A 24,424-nucleotide genomic window follows, 5' to 3' on the forward strand; every position below is an offset into this window, starting at 1 on the left:
GATACAATGAGTTTTCATAATGTGTTCCATGCTATCTGTATATAGAGGCTTGCTACAAAAGAAACCTGTGATTCCTCATATATCTCTATTAAATACAATTGTGTCAATGTCTCCCACTTGAATGTTGTGTGGACATGATCTGGACTGATAAGAGAAAAGCACAAACAGTTTTGTTAAGTATTTTCAAACAGTATGTGGCATGTCAGTTTGCAAAAAATTAACTTTTAATTGCATCCAGAAGATTACAGTAGAAAAGTGTTGGGGTGAGGGATAAGGAGCCTTTCCTTTTCATTCTACCATGGAATAGACTGAAAGAGAAACAATTTTGTCATTCAATAACAAAAATAAAAAGTAATCCTTAGCAAGTTCTTGCATTATTGTTTCCAAACTGTTCACCGAAACCAAAACAAAGGGCCAAAATATGCATGCCTTGCTCAAGAGAATAATCCTACTGAAATCAAGAAGACTAAATATGGACAGCAAAGTTTGGCCCCAAATAAACATCCCCATAACTAGGGAAAACACTAATCACCAAAGTGCACTTAACACCATAGTAGCTACAGTTTCTTTATACATGCACAGTTTGTGCGACACTTTGTACATGAAACTAGCCAATGGAGTATAAATAAGTGTGCCGCTTCCTTTTTAAATAAGAACATTAATAATGAAGCACATTCACATTTTTGCCTTTCAAAGACCTTTTTGAAGGAAAAAGAAAAATAAAAACACCTTCCCCAAAGTAACCTGGAACATGTTGTTAAATATAGCACATAGGATTCAAAGAACGGTATTAAGGTAGAAGAACTTTCACACACAAAACTGGTATTCGCTGTATAGTTGGAGTGACTTATGAAAATCCCAAGAAAAGACAATCCTCTCACCAGGAGAGGAAGGTAACAGCTGTAGTCTTAATTTAGTTTCTTCTGCAGGGGCTTGTTTTTATCTTGAGCATTTTCAGGGCTGAAGTCAGTACAGATACCATTAGGAGCAGAAAGAGATGAAGTCTCCAAGCCACTCTCAGCTCCCATCTGATCAGCATAGAGATAGTCTTCTGCAAAGTGTGGGTGCAATTCAGCAAATCTGTAGAAGTCATCTAAAAAAAAAAAAACCAAAAAAACCTTGTTGTTACTCAGAATCAGCTCTTTGAAATAGAAGGACTCTAAATTTGAATACTTACACATATATAATCACACGATCACTTCGTAGAAAAATAGCAGCAGTTAACATAATGCTTTTCCCATAGCTTGTTTTACCTTCTCAGCAGAAGTTTACCACATGCCCAGAGCTGAGATGCAGGGAAGAGTTGTCTAAGCCCTCTTAAAACACTTCAGACCAGAGCTTAGCTTGTATGGTGAAAGCGTAAAGAGGCTCAGATTTGCATTAAAATGCATGGGGAGCACCACATGCCCTGACATAGCATCTCGCTGTTCACTGGGGAAGGGCAGAAGCCCTCCAGCTGAGGAACAATTAACAACAAGAGTAGTCATTTCTTAAAATCTGGAAAGTCTTTTGCAAACATGCTCTTTAATGCTTTGCACTCATAATTCTCTTCAACCTAACACCAGCTGTCATTGCTGCCTTCTGCTTTTGAGATTTCAGCATTTCTAAAGTCCTAATGTTTTAGAGAATAATATTTTGAGAAGATAATTAATTTGTAACACATTATGAAAAAAACTGATTTTAATGTTGGATACTAGTAAGACAATAAAAGCAGCAAGATTAGTTGTTGGGGGAGCGGGGAATCCTTAGCATCAAGTAGTAAAATTTGGTGTTAAAAATCAGACATTGAAGCTGTGCCACAATTTGCCCATATGACTGTTTATTCAGACATTATTTGAACACAAGCTACTGTACAGGATCCAAGTCATAAAAAGCTATTCTTATAATGTAAACTGACACTGGAAAAAGCTGGATGTGAACATTATCACTCAGTCACCTACAGTGTATCACATACAGCCCACTCAAATTCACTGTGCTATGCCAGAACAGCTCAAGATCAGATGATGCTCCGAGTTCCCTGGAGTGCCGCACAGATGACAGCTGACATAGCCTTTCAGAGGAGTGAAGCCCAGTTCCTCCTGGTACAACTGGGCTGGTGCTGGAAGAAGGGAACTACCACAGCTTGCTTTCTCCACCACCTTTCTCTTTTTGAGACGGCATGTTTTTCTCAGTACTCCAAAGGGCAAGGAAACATCACTTGGCTCACAGGGGCACTGAAGTTTACATCAGCCCTGCCTCTGAATTGCTGCAAAGGGATAGGTAGGAAGAATGCAATAAATATAACTTCAACCTTCCACGAACAAAAAATGGGTATCCTTTATCCACAGTTTATATGGATCTAAAGTATTGTGGACCCTGTAACTTCAACAAAAGCTGATGATGTTCAGGCCATGAAAACCAACACTACCACCTATGTTGAAAACCTGTATGTACAACAGGCTGCTTGATCATGTAAATGATAAAGTCTTCCAGGGGAAAAAAAAGAAATCTTAAATGTTTGAAAATGCATACAGCAAAAATTTTTCGTTTGATAATATTTAATGCCACTTCACCTTTCAAAAAAAAATAATCTCATAGCAAAGGATATGATGCATCTGGCCTTTTTCAAGAAGGAAATGTAGAACTTTTATATTTAAAATATTTAACGGTGGTAGTAGTTGCAATAATACATTAGAAACACTTGAGTGCAAACTGATTTATCAGAATCAAAAGTTAAGCACATTCAGTGAATCAAACTGAGTATTTTATTTTTCTACAGCTAACAAGGACAGAGCAATAAACGATCAGCCTTAACTGGGTCTGGCTGGCAGCAGGAACATGAAAGCATTCCCTTTTCTCACATGGACACTTTAAGCCCATCCCAAGGATCTATTTATTTTTGTAACATCACATATAATGTGTGCATCATATTAATGACCATTAAAAAATAGCTTTTTTGGGGAAAGGTCACTCTGATAGCTAGCCCGACTAAGGTAAGACAAGTATAAAAATTTCAACCAACTGTACCAGAGATGCTCTTACAGTCAACATTAAGCATAATCCTTTCTGCTTGGGAAAGACTAGAATATTTACTGTAGATGCCATTCTAAGTAATTCTTCAAAAAGCTACCGTATCTTTTCAGAAAATAAATTCAGAAAATCCCTTGAAGCAGTTGTTCACACAAGTACGGTAGTCTATATCCAAAAGGGCATCCTGGCAACTCTGTTCGGATCCATCCCTCAATGTTTTATCAGTACTGCATCCAAATGGAAAACCTCAGATCCCAGGGAGGACTTAATTGAACAAGATACTGTTTCTGATAGGTCTCGGTAAGTAGACGTTTTGGGTCTTGCTGAAACAAGTCCTGAAAATATTAAGGAATCTTTATCAAAGTTGTACACAGCAGAGCCCAAAGAAAAGTGCTTGGGATCCCATTTGCCTCATTCATCAGAAACGTGAGACAAGGTGAGGCAGGAATAATGACCTATTCCAGCATTACTTCTAATCACAGGTCTCATGTTGGAGCTCAAGGTTAAAGCAACTGTGAAGCATTAGACTGGAGGAGATCACCGTAGTCATTTACTTGGGAAAAAAGTAATTTTGCTTCCTACCCCTACTAAGAGGAAAGAGACAAAAACACGGAAAGACCCTGGAGTTAAGACTCCTGTCCATATTTTTGCATTAAGTATGCATATGTGCTACAAGAACTTCAAGAGGTTTTTCTCCTGCCTTTGCAATACCCTCTTACTACTTGATGCTCCTGATGGAAGCTGTATGTTCATGAATCTCCTCTAGTTTTTGCTCCTTCTCAGCTACATAATCACTTTAGTGTATGGGAACTTAATAGGATAATTCTGTGGTTAATATAGGTAAGGATACTACATTTTAAAGGACAAATAATTCTTCTCTGAATGTTCATTCATACGGATATTCACAATACAGCCAGTCCCCCCTTTCTTCTTGTTACCAGCAAGCAAGGCACTCTTCAGAACACTTTCAGTCATCATTTGTCTATCAAGAGCAGGTGGAGTGTCTAGGAGTTTGTGATGCCCACCTACAGAACCTATTCAAATTCTCCAGAATCATGTCCCTGCTCATTGCAGGGGGGTTGGACTAGATGACCTTTAAAGGTCCCTTCCAACGCAAACTATTCTATGTTTTAAGATTGAGAAATCTTGTCTCTCTCTAGATTACAGTGAGGGGATGGGCTTTGGAATCAAGGTGCATCTAAATAGTTAAGCCAACAGTACATTGCTTAAGGGAACTGATACACAGATCGTTGGCAACTATTTTCAAACATGCAACAAAAATCCCGACTTCTAACAATTCATATCCAAAATTATCAATATAGTTATACAATGTCAATCCGGCTATTGGTTATTCTGTTTACTTGCAACCTGAGCTTTTCCTTTGGGATGAGATCTCTGGCTGCAAGGACTCTGCTAGATGTGCAGCAATTTAGGTTTGATACCTTGGATATTTTATTTTTTGTTCCTACAGGTAAGACTGAAGACTTAATATTCCTGCTTCATATTCCAACACCCTAGAAAGAAGGAGCTTGTGAGCAGACCCCTCTGCTGTGTGCATCCAAAGTGAGGTCAGTACTCTTCCACCAGATACAAAGTTTTCATTTCTCAGAACTTGTCTGAACAATGCCTTCAGAAAAGGTGTAGTCTACAAGATTTCCACCTCTCCTTTCTCAGTATTTAAGTGCAACAAGTTGAGTATGTGGAAAACTGCACGTATTCTCAGGAAAGGCAAGAGACTGGATATTTATGGCAAGAACTTTCAAGACAGAAATGCAATACCAAAGGTTTATCTTCTAATTCTCTATCACATTTTATTCTTATTTATTCTTACTATTAACCTTTCAGATACGTTAAAATCTTAGTGCAATGTTTATATTACAAAATGAGCACTTCTCTCAGAAAAAGATCCAAGCAAAGTTTCAAAGAAATGATGTGAACACCATCCTACTTTGTGTAGACTCATGAAAGACTACAGGAAATAAAATAGTTAAAATGAGAGCTAAGCACTTCAGTGGCACTCCTGTGGCTCAGTGGTCCAGATTTTCTTGTGATGGGAGCATACCATGACCACTTACTTGCATTTAAATCTGCACTTTTTTCCCCTAAGTACTATTAAAGATGGATATTAAAATATGAATTCTTTGGCAACTCACATGAACTGGCCTGAGTTCACTTGTACATTCTTTCAAGTTCAGTTATTCTCAATGAAGTGTGCCAAAATTAGAGTTCTGCTAGTCTTACCAGCTTAAGATTCTATGCTGGTATTTCTGACGCTGGTGATGGTGTGGGGGGGGAGTTGAGTTACCGCCTAAATGAGTTGGGAGACAAGAGGCAACAGAGATAGGCAGGAAAAAGGCAATAGTGTACAATGGGCATGGAAATGCTGGGGACATGACAGATGAGAGGCACAGAAAGGAAAAGGGATACTGATTATGCTGAAGGAAAACCACTAGAACAGGGCATGTCAAACACTTCTACTGGAGATACATGAGATGTTGACTATCAACAGCTCAGTTCATACTAAAATGATAAAACTAAATTTAGAACCTTACTGCATAAAAGATGAAGAATCTGAAGTAACACACACGTACTTTGATTCCCAGCATAATTTCTTCACCCAGATCTCACAGTTTTTCAAATGCAACTTTCTCACTTTCATATCCCCTGCATTACAGACTACATACTGAGCAGCCTGGGAGGGCAGAGATAGTGGGGAACAGATACAAGAGACAAAACAACAGGACAGAGCTAAGACAGCTTTCTTAAAAATACATGTTTATGTACATGGAAGTCACAGAACAGAATATGCTGAAAGAGCTAATCTAGGTATTGTCTGACAATGTGGAAAGGAAAACCTCTAAAAACATGTAAATCTGACGTTTGATAATAAACTCAAATACTTTTTTTTAACTGTAGATTTGCTTTGTCTGCAGTGATTTTACAATTCTTAAAGTAAACAAGTCAACTAAAAAAGGTAAAGTTTAATAAAAATATAACTGGTTTGTATATCAACATGAGTTCAGACAACTTTGACGTTTTGTGACAATTCAGATCCACTTAAAACACTTACCATATGTAATCTCTCCTTTTTCTTCTTCATCTACAGCTCTAAAAAGATGTGTAACATTAATCTGTGACACACCCATGGCAGTCTTCAGAATATGAGCTAAATCCTCTTCTATTATAGTTCCATTTTCTGACTGGTACAGCTATGAATCAAGACAGCAAGATAAATAATTACAAAGCTGAATGCTCACTCCTATAAACAGGACCACACTAAGTTACGCAAAATTAAAATTTGGTATTGGAAATTCTAGTTGCTCTCAGATTGATGTGATCTACTACGGATTTCTAATTAGTCTAGGTAGAAGACAACATTGATAATTAATTCATCTGTGTACACCTAGAGAGCAAAGCTTGCTATATTCAGAGATACGTGCCCAGCCTGGCACTTTACATGCCAAGCTTCCTGGCACGTAGCAAAGGTGGGATGTCATCGGAGCCCCTGAGGCAGAAGACTTCTTTTGGCAGTAGGCAAGAGGATCATAATGCAGCTCAGGATTAATGCACTCAATACCAATAGCCGGCCCACACTACCACCCACCACTTAAAAGAAATGCACAGATTTGCCATTAAAAGCCACTGATGCCCGTGCAGGCGAGCCGGGCAGAGCTGTTTCAGCATGGGCTGTGATCAGCAGTGAGAGTGTAGATTTAGACTAGACAGAAGGAAGAAATTTTTCACAATGAGGGTGGTGAAACACTGGCACAGATTGCCCAGAGAGGTGGTAGCTGCCCCATCCCTGGAAACCTTCAAAGTCAGGTGGAACGGCACTCTGAGCAACCTGATCTAGTTGAAGATGTCCCTGCTTACTGCAGGATTAGATGACCTTTAAAGGTGCCTTCCAACCCAAACTATTCTATGATTCTCTGCATCATTGAGAAGGTGGGAACTGATGAGATTGAACAAACCAGGCCTAAGAATATATTTTTCACACAAGCAGAAGTTGATGTCACGAGACAGCTCACCTCAATGGTATAAAAAAAGTCAGTGGAATAAAAAACCTGTAGTACCGTTGAAGACAACATTCATGCTCAAATCAGGAATTTTGCCTTTTCCTCCCCAGCACCTTAACTTGCACACTGTTTCACAAGGAGTAGGGGCAAGGCCAAGACATTTGTTTAATAAAACCTGCTACATTTCACAGATCAAGTAGTCAGAAGGTGATACTTGATGGTAAGGCTCACAAGTGTCATACTGGCAAGATTTACAACACCCTTTTGTTTCCTTAGCAATTAGAAAAGGAGGCTGCATAGCACTTACAGTGGAGTGCTGCTCTTAAGACTCAACTGCCATAATCCTCCCTTCTCTTTTAATTGCCCACTGCTTTAGAGCTCTGGTAGCTCAGTAACTCCTATTTTTCAAGTTCTTCAACCATATACTAAACATTTCCACTCTGAAAACTTGTTCAGCTATGTGAAATGTTACACTTCATCCCTGAAAACAAATGACAAGGTGTTCTGCAAAAAGTAGCACATGGCAGAATACAGAAACTGTTTGAAGACACACTTTCATGAACTGGCCAGATCCTTCAATGGCGCTCAGTAAGCTGTGTGAATATCTTATGGTACATGAACCCAGGAAATGGGGGGAAGAACGGATTTTTTAAAAAAAAGTTCTCTCTTCCTTTTTTCTATAATACTGTGAGCAAAATTTCCTCAGCTTGAGACTTTTTTTAACCCTTACAGTCATCACTATCAGGATAAAATGAGCCAAACCTGTCTCCCCTTGCTGAGTGCTTCCCCTTCTTCATACATTCATAGAACTTCTTTGTAGTTCCCTTTACATTTTGCAATTAACCAGGGCACTCATAATTATGTATTATGAGTTGAAGAGTGATAGTGAAGAACAAAATTTTTTTTAAGAAACAGTTCTATTAACCTAAAGTTAGGTGCTTCCAAACAGAAAATAATTGCCTAATCTGAGCTTTTCTTCTTCTAAAATTGTAAAAGTATATTGCACATTATGCATCATGACAGCTAAATTTCACTGAAATACTGCCCAAAAGCCACCTTTGTTTACTTTAAGCTTGTTCATGTTAGTATGAAGACCCAGAGCTGACCAAACAGCACCTGACCATTTCTCTACGCCGTTATATAGATCAAATAGAATAAGGGTAGAGACCTTTCTGTTTTTCCTTCACAAGTGGCAGTAACTAACAAACTATTAGAGGCAGAATTTCCCCAATATTTGTAGGTAGAAACAAAAATATTTAGTTCCTCCTTTGTCAAATTTGTTTGACACTGGCCAAAGGGTAAGAATGATCTATATGAACACTAGACATTCACAGGAGCCTCATTTCTTTAGCAAAACATAGTAAGAGAATAATACAGGTATGCTGAAGAACCTGGAAACAACTACTCAGAAAATAAGGCTATGTAGTACCATACTAATGAATGTTCTCAACTCCATGCATTCGCCAGTGATGATGGCATCAAGAGTTAGCACTAAAGACCATGTGAGTTCAAGGCAAAGGGAAAAGATGATGCAGGATGCAGCCAAATTTGTGTGTTGAAAAAGCAATATTAAAGAAATGAATTTAAAATGAATAAATCAAGGTGTCAGACAAAGATAAATGGCAAACATTAAGTATTGCTGCTGTCACTTTGCCAGAAAGCCTGCATTAACCATCTATGCTGATGCTACAACAAACCACTAGAGGCTAGAACAAATCAGGACCACTGCTGGGAAGCATGAAGTCAGGGCAGAGACTGCAGACCAAAACAGAAACACAGTAAGAGGGAAGAAAATCTTACCAAGATGATAAAAGCAGGTAAAAAGATTAATCTCTATTAATATGTAGGATAAGTTTTAAAATATTTTATTAACTTGAAAAATAAGATTTGATTGAAACATTATAAAAGTAATAAGCACAACTCATTAGCCTTTAGTTTAGAGGAATCAATACAAAGAACTTCAGGTTTGAGACTCAATGTGCTGAAAGAGATTCTACTAGAATTCCACAGAGAACAACTTCAAACTTCCATAATTTTACACAACCTAAACTTGCACTGCATTCCCTCTGAATCTAACTTTCCATTAATGTTATTGTGAAATGTAATTAAGTATTAAAAGGGCATGTGAAACAATCTCCTGTTCAGTCTAACGGCAGTATTAATAATTCCATAAAAAAAAGTAAACTACATAGAGGAAGAAAATGCTGCTTACCTGAAATGCCAACTGAATTGTTTCCAGAGTTTTGGATGGCTTACAGACAACTGACAGAGCAATGACAAATTCCCGAATGTCAATTATGCCATCTTCATTCTGTGAAGAAAACCTCACCTCAAAATACTGCAATTTGTCCAAGAACTTTCATAAATAACTAACAGTTGCTAAAGATGCAGAATATTCAGAAAGAAATGCCACTGCTAAATTCAGAATTCAGAAAATGAAAAAAATTCAGAAATGCCACTGAAAAAAACGTCTCACTAAAATGGAATTAATTCAGGGCAAGAACCCAGGTCAAAGCTCTGCAGGCCCTTTTTAGTCAGAAAGTCATAATTCAGAAATTCTTGGAAGACAGTGCTGCTACTGTCACCCTTCACTTGCATATTTAAGATTTTAATGTTACACCATCTGAATTATTGGGTTGAAATTAAAATCAGAGAACCAGAGGATAAGGTAGCCTAATTTAAGCCCTGAATACATGACATCTGCTCTTTGGTTTAAAAGAGAACACTGTGGGCATATCCATCTCCTGGTCCAAACAGCATTCAGACAAAGATAATAGTAATTTCCCCATCCTGACTGATTTCCAGAGGAATGAAAAACTGGCTCATTTGCCAAGTTCCTAGGTTCTTCCGGTTTCAGGCATCCGAGAAGAACAAGCAATTTATTTACAGGGTAAGTGAAATATCAGCTAATAGGCATTATATTCAGTAGCAACAAACCGCAGCAGAGGTTTAGCCTGAACCCATCTTTCTTCCTTTTCAAGTTTTGCATCTAGAAAAAAAATCAGTTTTGTCCAACTGACACTGACACTCCTTTTAACTTCTACCTGAATGAATGCTTTATTCAGTTTATGATAGATGCTACTACCTTGCTGAAAGGGAAATGCAGTAGGCAAATACTGTGGTGAAGTGCTCAAAAGCACTTAGCACTGGCCTAAATCAGACTCAGTGAATCCAACTGGAACAAAATTAGGCTAAAGCAGAGGTTACCAAAAGTAGCACAATTCTTAAACATGGTGTTGTTTCTTACCTCATCAAAAAGTGCAAACATACTTTCTAATGTGTGAGAAACTGGAAATTCCAAGTATGCTGAAAAATGTTTAAGATCAACCTTTTCTTTTTTCATTTTCATGGCACTTGCAGCATATTTATCAAGATCATCTTCAAGTGTTTCTGGCTTAAGCCTAGAAAGCATGTTATATTTGCACATTTAAAAAATAAACACAGTTTTAACAATACCAATTTCAATATATCAAATGAAGCAATGAATGATAAAGGTGAAAAACATCACAAAATCTGGAAAGAGAATTACTAAGCAACTTTATAATAAAATAATGTATTCCTGTAATTTTAAGGCTCCCATTAGTTCTTGAACTATATTAGAAATTACTGCAAGGGCTTAGGAACCCTGGACATAAACTTGTGTCCTTTATTCTACCTTGATTATAAGTCATATGTGCAAGCAGTTCAACATGAAGAAACACAGTCAGTCTAGAACTAGCTAATAAGAAATACCAGGCATGGAGAACTAGGTGGGATTTAGGTCACATGAATATGGCCATATTGTAGGACAGCAATATAAAGCAATTACAATTCCAAACTTACTAATGTCACTGAACAGGAAAGACCTGATGCATCTTGCCTAAAAGAAACCAGGGATTTACATAATAGTGATTATACTGTTAATCCTGTTTGTCAGTCCTCATTTTTCACATTCAGTCTGGAGTTGGACACCACTACAAGGTTACCAAACAAAGTATAGAAATTAATACAGCTATAGAAATTCCCTCAGTCCTCCTCATTGCAAAACCAGATTTTGACTGATGACATTTATGCAGGTATCTACTGCACGGTTGTGTGTGGCATTTTTTTTGTTAAATCAAGATTCCTGTTTTTGCTTTGCGAAAATAAGCCTTACTATGAATATAACAAATGGTGCTGCAGGTATGTGGGGAAAAGTAAACTCCTTCTCTAATACATGTTGAACTACATGACCTTATAAAGGTCCCTTCCAACCCAAACTATTTTATGATTCTATGAAATCTTGATAAGCAGGTTTCCTCTGAACTGATTTAGAGTAACATGGACATCCAAGCTTTCCAGTCTGAAGACAAAAGAAGCCAGCAACATCTTCTACAATATTCTTCTGCAGTTGTCTGTTTTGCTGTTTGCTGCTGCAGACAAGGAAAAGCAGTTATTTACAGAACTCACAATTGTTCCCAGACTGCAGCTGGGACTCCTCAGCAGCTTCCTCTCGGGGACAAGAATGAATAAAATACTTAGTATCAGCATTCTCAGGAGCTTATGAAAAACAGATAAGAGCATTTTTGATAGGGCAATTATGTGATACGTCAGCTCCAGACCTTGGTCGCTTGCTGAAATGATTCTTCCTGAAAATCACTGCTTTTAAGTAAAAACACTACTATGCTGTCTGACATTACCTAAACTGGCTTACCAAAAATGTACTAACTAAACAACACCAAGCCCTGTATTTCTGCATTATAAGACCTGAACATGCAAGAAATCTTGCATGGCCTTGGCCTTTGCCCACGGCCTTTACAGAACATTCATACGTTCTCTATCCTGACATTGAAGCAGCTATCTTAAGTTTTGGTTCTAGATGGTATAAAAACAGCAGTGAAGCACTCCTCTGCAAACATTAATTTTCCATGACGAAGTAGAAAAGTAACAGGAATAATGATGAAGGAATCCATGGAGGATTTGGAGGATTTGAGATGCACAGAGAACTCAGCTTCTCCTGTGCAGAATTACATGTAAGAACTGTCCACAGATAATACATCTCCACTGTAGTAGGTGAAATGGATTTTAACTGTAGGATGAAGGACAGCTGGCAGCCGAATCCTCCCTTGAGATAAGCCACCACTGACACAGAACACACAGTCTAACACCTGTCTCTAAATCAGAGAGATTTGATTTGCAATGAATTGACTCAAAACTCACCTTCTAGAACTGACTGAGTATTTGTTTGATGGGTAGTATTTGAGACTTGTGATCTCTTATCTTCATCAGTCAACTAAGTCCAAAAAGCTAAAAAGTTTGAAGGCAAAACCTTGTACGGAAAAGTAGCATGGCTTACCACAAATCTCACAGACATCTTGTGGTTTTGGTTTTATAAAAACAGAGGGAGATGTGAGCCAATCTCAAAAAGAATATGTGGATCAGTGAGGCAAACTTATTGCTTCACCTTCAGTGTGACTGCATTGTACTTCTGGTAATTCAAGGTGGGCTCGCTTCCCTCTAGCCCTTTCAGAATCAGAAAGTAATTGATGTGTGGATGACCACAACCTACCATGCTGAAGTTTTTTGAAGCCAAGTGTTCCAAATCCTACAATAGGTTCTGAACCAATGCGAAATGGTCTGAATGTCTCAATTCCTTCAAAACTGTTACTTTTATCTCAATGGAGGCTATAAAAGCTAGAAAGCCAACAGTGGATGTCTTTGCTCATGAAATCATGCTTGTTTGCTTAATGGCTTCTATGCAGGATCTAGGCTTTACGATACATAACACTATTTGCTGTTGTGGTGTTTTGCTTCATTTTTTAGGCCAGTGCACACTAAAGAAAACAAAAAGTCACTCCCAGGTCCCTGAAGACGGAAAGGGTATTTTTCAAGATTAACAGCTCAACATTAAATCCTTCACAGCAGACTTCACAAGGAAGATCAGATCCCTGAAGGTAGGATATTTTTAGCATATTTACCACTATTTTTAGCAAATGAGGTATCTTACCTCCTTAAAGCTAGTTTTAGCTGTATTTGGCTACTTGGAAACAAACTCCTTTCTTGCGTGCTGGGAACCTGCCAAAAAACTTAGTGTCTCACACAGCTGGAAGTTGCATAAGAACAGCTGGATCTTGCAGCTAGCTACTGTAAACTGTGAGCTCAGAGAAACATGCCCTAACCCAGAAAAGCACAATACACTCAGTTTTATGCCTGCTGATGTACTTCTGCACAACTTCTTGTCATAATGGAGAAAGGATACTGAACAGCTGTAAAACTGACCTTCCAAATACTCTGGCACACCTGCCTTGATCCATGAGGCAGGGGCTACCATGGCTGGTATTTGCTATGTGCAGCCTGATCCGTGATCAACTCCTATAACAGACAGTATTTCTTTTATCATGAATGCAGATGGACAACATCCTCCAGAAGTTTCTTCTTGTTACTGATGATCTCTGAACACTCTGAAGTCATGACACTGTTAGTTAGCTGTGAGGGGTTATTACTTTGGGAATGCAAAGCTCTACCTACAGTCTGGATCACCGTTTCAGGCACAAATGCACACCAGAAGTTTGCATTGTAGTCTGGATGGTAAAGGCTGTTTGAGCAAGAATAGACAGGCACCAGGCCTATGAGGTAATTACCTCCTCCTTGCAGATCTTATGAGCCTATAGGGGTATTACCTAGTAGGATCCTTGTGGCTAACTGGATGAGATAATATTGGGGAGTAGTGGTCAAAATGGAACTGATGTTTAATTCAGGTCATTCTTACCAAAATATTATGGCTTTTAAGAGGCAGCAGAATTGATTCAACATAAGTACATTTACTAACATTGAATTTCACCAGGGCCAGGGAACGTGTAAGGAGGTAAACTTTGCAGGGTTGCTAAGGTTGTAGAACATTCTTCGGAGGCAGAGATGACTAGTACCCATCACATGGGTACAAGACACCAATAATACTGAGGCTCGGGAAAACAAAAGGAGATAGTTAAGGATCCACAAAGAATTAAAAAATAAATCGCTGGCCATTGTTAAAAAAAAAAAATTACTAAGACTAATCCTACTGAGAAAACTAAGAAATCCAGAAAGCAAAACCAGGGGATTTTTCTGAAATCTGACCCAAAAAAGATGATTTGATGCAAACCGTTCCTTTATAAAGAATTGGACATAATCAGCAAAGCCATTCTGTCTTCAGTGAAAAGAACAAAGAACCTCAGAGTCTGTACTAAATGCATACACGAGATCAAGAACCTACCAAACCAAAGAGTCATTTTTCAGAAAACAAAACAATTAAAACTCAGAATAATCACATATAAAAAAAATTAGAAAGTCATCTGACTGAAAACTGGGAATTCTCTAAGGAGCTACTGGCGGCCTAAAAGCCACTGTTCCATAAGAAAGGGGAACAACTATTAAGGCCAGAAGATCCTTAATAGTTCATAGGCAAAGTAAACGTAGAGATTAGAATGAACACAAGTTTGACACAATAGGAACAAATCCATTCAAATCAGAACTTAAGGATCTCCTTGCAGGTAATGACCCTAAAGCAGCTCATAAAAAGTATCTCATAAACAGATGGAGATGAGACTTAATTATACGGTATTAACACTTTCTGAAGGAGAAAATATCCAAAGAGGTCTTTAATAAGGTACAAAATCCAAATAAGCTTCAATGTCTAGAACACGGTCAAAGTCAAAGATCCAGTCAAACTACAAATAGAGAATCACTTCAAACAGCAGGGTAATCAATTGTGGAATAAATCATCAAATAAAGCAGAGGGTTTACAATGTATGGAAGCTACAATAAAGACTGCGTATAGCTTAGTAATCAGCTCATTGGTCAGATACAGATTATCAAGCTCAACAAAAGCATAACAGCTTGAGGACTAATGAATGCAGAATTTGAGAACATGAGACTATGATCAACTGATCTCATTGATACAGCACTCATTTTATCACAGAGTTCAGTACAAGGCAGCTGAGTTTTTGCCAGATGTGACCTGGCAGCTGTACAGCTGTTAAGAGAGTCCAAGCTCTTCATTAGATGAAGCATGAGAACTCGCTGCTGTGGCTGCATAGCTTCTGGATTGGACCCCATCCAGCTGAGCACAGACTAAGCAAATTTTACAGACAACGTTAATGAATCCTGTAGATACATAATGTGAACAGAAATAACTCTCCAATGTAGCAAACTGAGGTATAACTTGATTTCAAAGAATCTAAACCAAAACCAAGTCTGGATTTGCCTTACTATAAAAATCCTGCATTAAAAACTGGATGTTACCTTGAAAGTATGTTATTGCTCAAAAACAAGTATTAAGACTGTATGCAAAACCCACTGGATATAATTTACTGTTCCAATTATGTAGGGATGTGACTGGATGATCTTAATGCCTCCCTGGCCTCAAAACCTTTGAATAAACAGAACGACTGCATCATCATCAAACGTGCATTAGAGATGAAGTCATATTGCAATCTTCATCCGATTGTGCCAGAAAAATACCGTCGTAACAGCCTTCTTACTGGCACATATCCAAATCAAGACAAGATAATATTTCACCAATGTACACCTGCTCAAACTAGATAGAGAACTTTTGGGTTGTGGGGAACCTCACTCAAATGCACGTAATTATTTTAGAGGCCAAAAAAAACCCCCAGAAAAGCATAACTTGAAAGAACAGCTTTAAATTGAGCAGACAGAAAGCCAGACAATTTAACAAGAGGATTAAACTGAATCCCTGGATTATCAACTGCATAATAAGAGATGTGGGTGGATTTTTGGGTTGTTTTTTGGTTTGTTTGCTTTTTTTCTTTAGTACTGTAAATTCATAGCCTTTGGAACAAAGCAAGAATCTTTGTTCCCCTTAGAAGTCTCTCCTGTCCTACTGGAATTCTTTTCAGATGCAGGTCCCGCCAATGAATTAACATATACTTTCCATCTGAATGCATAATGTATGCTGTCCTACATTCCTTACTCTCCAGTAAGATCTTTCTCTTTTTTTTTTCATTTATCTACACAAGCTGGAAAATGAAGGAAAAATTAGTGAAAGGAAATAAAGTAAAAAATGGAAACATGAAACTATGCTCTATACTTTCAGGTGAGGAGACAAAAAATGGGAAAGTATGTATATTAAAGTGCTTAATAGGATGTGGCTGTAAATTTAGCTTGTGGTTCTTTAACAGGATGAGAGGAGAAAAATTGGAAAAGAGCAGCAACAAGTTCTACTATTTGGTTTATATGATTTTCTCCACTGTTTGCTGAAGCTTTTCTGAAAGGTAAAGCCAGAGGGAACTGACAATATAAGAGAGGAGCCACACTGCATATACTAAGCTACAGTTTCATTAGAAAGTCAATCTAGCAGTAACCTACTCAAAAGATCAACCACTTTTTCGTGCTTCTTGGGAGAGGGTGACCCCTCTGCCCTCACTATTATAACGTTAATCCAGTCACAGGAGTGCTGTGGCAGCACTGTTCTCCCTTCATAGATGTCACATGAAAGGGCAATTGACTCTTAACTGTATCAAGTATTAGGAACTCCACAGTATTCCTGACCCTCTCCAGGAGGTGTCTTCTAGTTTTGTTCAGTACTGAAGACTTCAGACACACTCTGCTCACTTGTCAGACTGAAAATAAGAATTTTAGAACCTACTCTACTCATTAGGATCTAGGGGTGCTACTCAGAAGCGGAGAGCAGTATTGGTTTAATTTTACATTAGTGCTTCCCTGATTGTAATACGACAACATTCCATATATATTCATAAATGCAATATTGTTACATGAAGGGAAAAATTATATAAAACATAGATATATAATAAAGATGCACCTTATATATAAATATTGTATATGCTTACCCAAGGCTTCTCACAAGCTTTGCAAATTCTAAAAGACATGTGTCTGAAGGCAGACGAAGTTGTCCTTCAGCCAAAGCTAGCTGACAGTCTTCAAATGTATAGTCCGTCACTGAAACTCCCAATGCCCTTGAATAAACCAAAGAAACACAGTAAGCAAGATAATCTAAGAAAACTGAGCAGAATCACCACTTTTTTTTTTAATAGTAAGAAATCCTGTAACAATTATGCTCTCTATTCTGAAGAACAATAAGGAAGAGCCCATAAAAGAAAGTTCACATACAAAGAATGAAATACAGTACTCTACCCATTGTGGAACGTCTATTTTTACTTTACAAGTAAAATACTTGATTAAAATAGTAATAATATTACTTTAAAAATACTTGATTAAATTACGTGAAAATATAAAAGAACACAAGGGAAAAACTGGGCAGTGCATAGACTAAAATTTCTTAATACTTTCATAGAAGTGAATAACAAGGGTTTAAAAATTATTAATCTAGAACAAAATCACATATTTATTAATAATTATGTTAAATATTTATATTATTATTTCACTAATATATTAAGAAATCAATAATCACTACAGCAGAACAACTATTACCTTCAGGTAATATTAAAGTTATAAAGCAGACAACATTTCTCTATAAAGAATGGCTAGAGCATAAAGCATAAAAGCAAGTAGAGTTAAACTCCAAGCAAAGACATATTAAAGTGTATGACATAAGAAAGGTAGAAGAAAAAAAATACACCCAAGTTTTTATATGCCAAACAATTAAGTACTTATTTTGCTTTACATCTAACTTGATGCTCTCTAGTAACAGCAGCACCAAAATATACTTCAAGGAAATACTGATATTGTAGTTCCACTGCATTTGCTGTGCCAAAGTTGAAAGAAAGACACTTTGGTTGGAAGAAGACTTCAGGAATTCAGTGTACAAATGTAAGATGCAATTTAGAAAGCAAATACTGCTCCATGTAAGTTACTCATCTGCCATGTTTTCTATTATACTTGATTTTGCGTATATTAGTACAGAACATTATCTCGTTCGTGCAGCCTTTTCTAGTTTGAAGAAGTCTTCACAAAATTGTTTTCTTGACTTACCTTCATTCTTTTCATCTACAGGTTTTTCTACGTTACTACTAACGAACTTTTTCATCTGTGAAATTAATATACCATAACGGCAAGATTGATAAAAAACCCCATGGCATGCCACAGTCATTTTGGCTTTGATGAAAACTCTGCATTCAATTCTATGCTTTATCATAGACAATTTGATCTGTAATGGCAGCTACCTCTCATGCAATAACCACTTAATTTCTGTTAAGTCCCCAGAATCCCGTTACAAGGCCTCTCTTGTCCACCAATCAATTGTCAAACTTCAGGAATTCTAATACACTAGTAAGACATGCACTTAACATTAAAGCTACTGATCAGAATTTCTCTCTTCTCTCTAAGGCTGAGAAAAGAAAATATTCAGGAATACCACCTCACTAATAGATATTCAAGCTCAAAAGTACCAAATATGTTAAGAAATTAGATATTATTTATAAGCTGCTTATGAATAAAACAAGAGCATATAGGGTAGTGATTTTGAATGAACAGCCTCCTCCTTTCAAGAAGGAACAAGAAACAGCAACAAACAAAAGGAGAAAGCCAACTAAACCAAAAAGATACAGGTACATAGAAAAGGCATCTTAAAATCCTGCAGACTGCTAAGTCTAAATTGCCTCATATGGGCGATCCTAAGCAATTAAATTCCATTTCTCCACATTTTTCACTTCTTGATCCGTTCCTGCTTCATCATTCTACTTCTCCTACGAAGTGTGTCCTAGAAGTATTTGCCAATCAGTAAACCACCTCAATAGAATGGATAAGAGGTTCTTGTGGTATCATATTTCATTCCATAATCTTATGGTCAACATAGGAATGAATGTTGTGTAAAATCCAGATGAAAAACTGCCCTATGCTGTGGGGATATAAATCCATTTCCAAGTTACACCTGACTTAGAGATCAAGTATTGCAGGTCCTGTCAATACCTATATTGCATCATATTCAATATAACACTGTATTATACAATATGAAATCATTAGTATGATACAATACAAAATCAATTTTCCTTGGAAGAAGAAAAAGGGATGGATGAAAGAAGGAGAGTCTATCCTGCCAGTTTAGATTACTTCCTATTCCCTCTTTTGTACTGTATGCATGCTAGATCATCCTTATAAACTTCCCTGTCAACTCTCAGTGAAATAGCTGAACTCCCTAGGACAGCAAGGACACACTATAAGCAGTACTATCCAGAGCAGCTTACATAAGAGAATGTGGCAATAACCAAAGATCTTGTCCAGCCTGGCACATTACACCAAATTTCATCAGATCTTAAGGCAACAGCAGGTGTAGCACACAAAATAAATACAGGAACTTACAGGCAATCAGCTGAAGCACAGAAAAGGGGAAGCTGGTTAAAAAGAAGTTAAAAGAAGAAACTGAAAGGGTAAAGTGTTCATTTGTGGTACAAAACCACATGCCATATTAGGGAATCAGGAGAAGTGACAAGACACTTATCAAAAAAGATTCTGAAAGGACAAAAAAAAATCCAATATGACTTGGCAACTGATTAAAGGTAGCAATTAGAACTAAAAGACTTTTTCTTTAAAAAAAAAAATGTTCTCAAGAAAAACAGAGAAGACAGGCAAGTTAAAACACAACCATAAGGCAGCAAGCCAAAGTAAGAAACAATAACTTGTTAAAATTAAGAGCTAGAAGCTTTTCAAACACATCAAAAGAAAGATGACTAAGAAAGATCAGGCCACTCAACCTGGGGGGAAGGTAGAAGCCTGACTGCCATCCCAAAACCAATGCCAAATTTGAATAACTTCTCCTAAATAATGGTTCCCAAACATGTTGAAAGATCCCAGCCAAAGAGGAATTAAAAAAACAAACACAAAAAACAACCAACAACTGAAACCAAACTTATGCTACAGAACAAATTCCAAACAAAAGCAGGGATTATCTCAGACTCAGCCAAACCATAAGAGGAAAAGTACAACCTGCATCTTTTTATAGCTATGGGCACTTACAGAAGGGGCAGTATTTAGACCAGACATATAGTGCTATTAGTACAGGAAAATTCCCACTACAATTAATGCATGCATGTATGCCCACTGTCAACACACACACAAAACAGAATTGAAAAGCATAAAAGCATCTTCTCTTGCTCACCTGTTGGGCAATTTTATAGCCTTTGGACTTCCAAAAAAAGCAAAATTTTGAAAGAGTGTGTTTATATATACATCCAGACTTTCAGAATTACAAAGATCAGAAGTAAAGAAGGGGAAGAAACAACTTTTGCTCACAGTAAAGCTGAGTCATAGGATCAACCAAGGCCAGACAAATTAGAGTTCAAGGGGCTCTTGAGTTCAGAAGATAAATCACCAGCTGTATAGGGCTAGCAGTTTAACACAAAAGGACCTTGATTTCAGCTCAAAACATTGGAGAAATTGAAGCTGGGGAACATAAAAAGTTCATTATCTGTGCTAAGACTTGTGAATTTTTCAATTTCTTAGAATAAAGACCGACATACTAGAGTTCACTGTAAAGCCTGGGTACAACTGCAACTCACAGGATTTTCTACAGAACCAGTAACAAAACTATTCCAACTCATCTCCAGGGCAATATTCCTCAACTTCAATTCAACTACTAGGAAAAAAAAAAAAAGATCATTTCAATTTGAGATGTGAATTGCAAGTGCAACCCAGTATTTTTAATAAACTAGAAATATAACAGCTTTTCCCATATCTTCATTTGGAAGCATTTTTTTCACCTTTTCATCATACTATGTCTGCTTTCACAGTCAGTTAATCTGAGTCTGGCTTTTTTATTGTTCAGCAATTTTATATGGGCAGATGTGCATGTCTGGCTTGACACACCTTGAGACTTTCTCCTTCCCTCCCTTCTCCAAAATGCTGGCTATTTATCTGTCCTGGTATCACACTACATGACATTCCAAGGTCAGCAAGTTACTTCAAAAAAATAAAACTAAACAAAAACTCAAAAGCCTTCTTGCAAACCCAATCTATTACACTCAATAGTTGTACTTGTTATATACAGACTTCTCACACCAAGCAGCTCCCTAGAGTGTGCAGTCACAATATAAAAATAAATCACCAGCTTTCTCATTTTCTGTATACCGATCCACCATGCATACAAAATTCTGAACATAAACCAGACTGTGACTGCTGTAATATTATGCAAAGTGAGAAAAAATAGTGCAGGCAAACTTGTGACATTCTGAATCCACACTTCAACAAAAACATTTTCAAAATGTTTTACATTGTTAATAAGCAGAACTGTGAACTAATCTAGAAAATATTCCACAGGCTGCTCAAAAAACCAACCCCTTAAATGAGCTATAGTCTTTAGAGGATGCTGAAGATATTAAAAGGATAGCAAATTTGTTTTATGTTTAGGAAAGAGACACACAAAACATGGTGGACAAATAACCCCAGCTTTAGTAGTCATCTTATAGGAACTTCCTTGCTCACAAACTAGCAGGGCTTATTGACAGGGCTTTAAACTAGACTTGAAGGGGGAAGGGGATAGTATCAAGCTTATCCATGACAAGTTGTGGGATGATGTGCCAAGGTTAGAGGGATGGGGTGCTAGGGAGGGCCCTCAGCCTGTTGCTTTGAGACCTGCTGGCTAAAGTGCAGCACATGAAGTCTTACAAAAATGAGCCAGGGGAAACATCAGTGGAAGACCTCAAAGGAACAAAGGGGTGTTCCTCCAAAATAAACATGGTGATGGTGTCAGTCATCGGTGACATGGCCAACAGCCCAGCTGAAGTGCCTCTACACCAATGCATACAGCATGGGCAACAAACAGGAGAAGCTGGAAGCCACCGTGCTGCTAGAAAGCTACAACCTGGTTGCCAGTACTGAAACTTGGTGGGATGAATCCCACCTACAGGCTGTTAGGGAGGGATGGAGGGAGGGAGGAGACGTTGCCCTCTACATCAAGAAATGGATAGTGTAAAGAGCTGTCGCTGAAGAATAGCCATGAGCAGGTTGAAAGCTTGTGGTACGAACCAAGAGACCAAGGCAACAAGGGGAACCTTGTGGTTGGTGTCTACTACAGGCTGCCCCATCTAGGGGAACCTATCAATGAAGCCTTTAAAACAAGGATCTTACTCCAGCTACAGGAGGCATTGCACTCGCAGGCTCCTGTCCTGCTAGGGGACTTCAACCACTCTGACATCTGCTGGAAAAGTAGCACGGTGAGCTGTAGGCAATCCAGGAGACTCCTGGAATGCATTGAGGGTAACTTCTTAAGCCAGTTAATAGACAGCCTTACCAGAGGGGATGCCATACTGGACCTGCTGGTCACCAAGACTGGTGACGTCAAGATTGGAGGCAGTGTGGGCTGCAGTGATCACACAGTGGTGGAGTTCACAGTCCTGAGGGATATGGGGGGCAAGTGAAGAGTAAAGCCACAACCTTGAATTTTAGGAAAGCAAACTTCCAGCTCTTTAGGGAGGTAGTCAATAGAACCACCTGGGAAACTGCCCTCAGGCACAAGAAAGCAGAACAGAGCTGGCAGATCTTTAAGGACACATCCACAGAGCACAAAAGCTCTCGATCCCCAGGTGTAAGAAGTAAGGAACGGAAGGCAAGAGGCCAAAAATGGCTGAGTCAAGACCTGTTGGGCAAACTAAAAGGCAAGAAGGAAACGCAGAGACAGGGGAAGCAGGGACAGGTATCCTAGGAAAGAGTACAGGGACACTGTCTGGTTGTGTAGGGATGGGGTCAGGAGGGCCAAGGCATGGCTGGGGCTGAACTTGGCAAGGGATGCAAAGAATAAGAAGAGGAGCTTCTACAGGTATGTCAGCCAGAATAGGAAGGTCAAAGGAAGCATATCCCCCTGATAAGCAAGACTGGCAAACTGGTAAGAATGGCTGAGAAGGCTGAGGTACTGAAAGACTTCTTTGCCTCAGTCTTCACTGGCAGTCTCTCTTCCCACACCTCTCGAGGGGATGGACTGCAAGATGGGGACTGGAGGAGCAAAGTCCCTCCCACTGTAAGAGAAGATCAGGTTCAAGACCACTTCAGGAACCTGAACATACACATGCCTATGGTACCTGAGGAGATGCATCCCAGAGTCCTGAGGGAATTGGCTGATGTAGGTGCCAAGCCACTCTCCATCATATTTGAAAAGTCCTGGCAGTCAGGTGAAGTCCCTGGAATCTGGAAAAAGGGAAACATTGCACCCATTTTTAAAAAAGGGTAGCAAGAAGCACCCTAGGAGCTACCGACCCATCAGCCTCGCCTCAGTGCCTGGAAAGATCATGGAACAGATCGATCCTCCTAGAAGCTATGCTAAGGCACATGAAGGACAGGGAGGTGACTGGAGCCAGCCAGCGTGGCTTCACCAAGGGCAAGTCCTGCCCAACCAACCTGGTGGCCTTCTATGATGAAGTGACCACATCAGTGGACAAGGGAAGACCTACCAAAGCCGTCTGTCTGGAATTCTGTAAGGCTTTTGACACAGTCCCCCACAACATCCTTCTCTCTAATTTGGAGAGATGTGGATTTGATGGGTGGACTGTTGGTTGGATGAGGAATTAGTTGGATGGTCGCATCCAGAGAGTAGTGGTCAACAGCTCAATGTCCAGATAAAGCTCGGTGATGAGTGGTGTCCCTCAGGGGTCTGTATTGGGACCAGTACTCTTTAATATCTTCATCAATGACATAGTGGGATCGAGTGCACCCTCAGCAAGTTTGCAGATGACACCAAGCTGAGTGGTGTGGTTGACACACCTGAGGGATGGGATGCCATCAGAGGGACCTGGACAAGCTCAAGGAATAGGCTCATGTGAACCTCATGAAGTTCAACAAGGCCAAGTACAGGGTCTTGCACCTGGGTCGGGGCAACCCCTAGCATCAGTACAGGCTGGGGTATGAAGGGATTGAGAAGAGTCTTGCCAAGAAGAACTTGGGAGTACTGGTGGATGAAAAGCTGGACCGGAGCTGGCAATGTGTGCTCGCAGCCCAGAAGGCCAACCGTACCTTGGGCTGCATCCAAAGAAGCATGGCCAGCAGGTCAAGGGAGGGGATTCTGCCCCTCTACTCCGCTCTGGTGAGACCTCACGTGCAGTATTGTGTCCAGCTCTAGAGCCCTCAGCACAGGAAAGACATGGACCTGTTGGAGAGGGTCCAGAGGATGGCCACCAAAATCATCAGAAGGGTAGAACACCTCTCCTCTGAGGACAGGCTGAGAGAGTTGGGGTTGTTCAGCCTGGAGAAGAGAAGGCTCCAGGGAGACCTTATTGCAGCCTTCCAGTACTCTTTAAGGGGGCCTACAGGAAAGATGGGAACAGACTTTTTAGCAGGGCCTATTGCAATAGGACAAGGGGTAATGGTTTTAAACTAAAAGAGGGCAGAGAGACTACATAGAAGGAAGAAGTTTTTTACAGTGAGGGTGGTTAAACACTGGCACAGGTTGCTCAGAGAGGCAGCAGATGCCCCATCCCTAGAAACCTTCAAGGTCAGGTTGCATGGGGCTCTGAGCAACCTGATCTAGTGGAAGACCTTCC

At 39.0% G+C, this 24,424-nt stretch overlaps 1 protein-coding gene across 1 annotated transcript in view; it reads right to left on the bottom strand.

The window, feature by feature from the left end:
- Positions 1 to 881: 881 nt before the first annotated feature.
- LPCAT1 (lysophosphatidylcholine acyltransferase 1) overlaps positions 882 to 24,424 on the bottom strand; it is a 59,077-nt gene continuing 35,534 nt past the window's right edge. The window contains exons 9-13 of the mRNA XM_010292167.1: positions 16,832 to 16,957; positions 10,273 to 10,426; positions 9,238 to 9,336; positions 6,080 to 6,218; positions 882 to 1,093 (exon numbers count right to left, since the gene is read on the bottom strand). Coding sequence (XP_010290469.1) covers positions 909 to 1,093; positions 6,080 to 6,218; positions 9,238 to 9,336; positions 10,273 to 10,426; positions 16,832 to 16,957 — 703 coding nt within the window. The 3' untranslated portion in view covers positions 882 to 908. The remainder of the gene's footprint in view (positions 1,094 to 6,079; positions 6,219 to 9,237; positions 9,337 to 10,272; positions 10,427 to 16,831; positions 16,958 to 24,424) is intronic.

The sequence above is a fragment of the Phaethon lepturus genome, unplaced genomic scaffold, assembly GCF_000687285.1.
Source record: "Phaethon lepturus isolate BGI_N335 unplaced genomic scaffold, ASM68728v1 scaffold8338, whole genome shotgun sequence".
Classification (NCBI taxonomy): Eukaryota; Metazoa; Chordata; class Aves; order Phaethontiformes; family Phaethontidae; genus Phaethon; species Phaethon lepturus.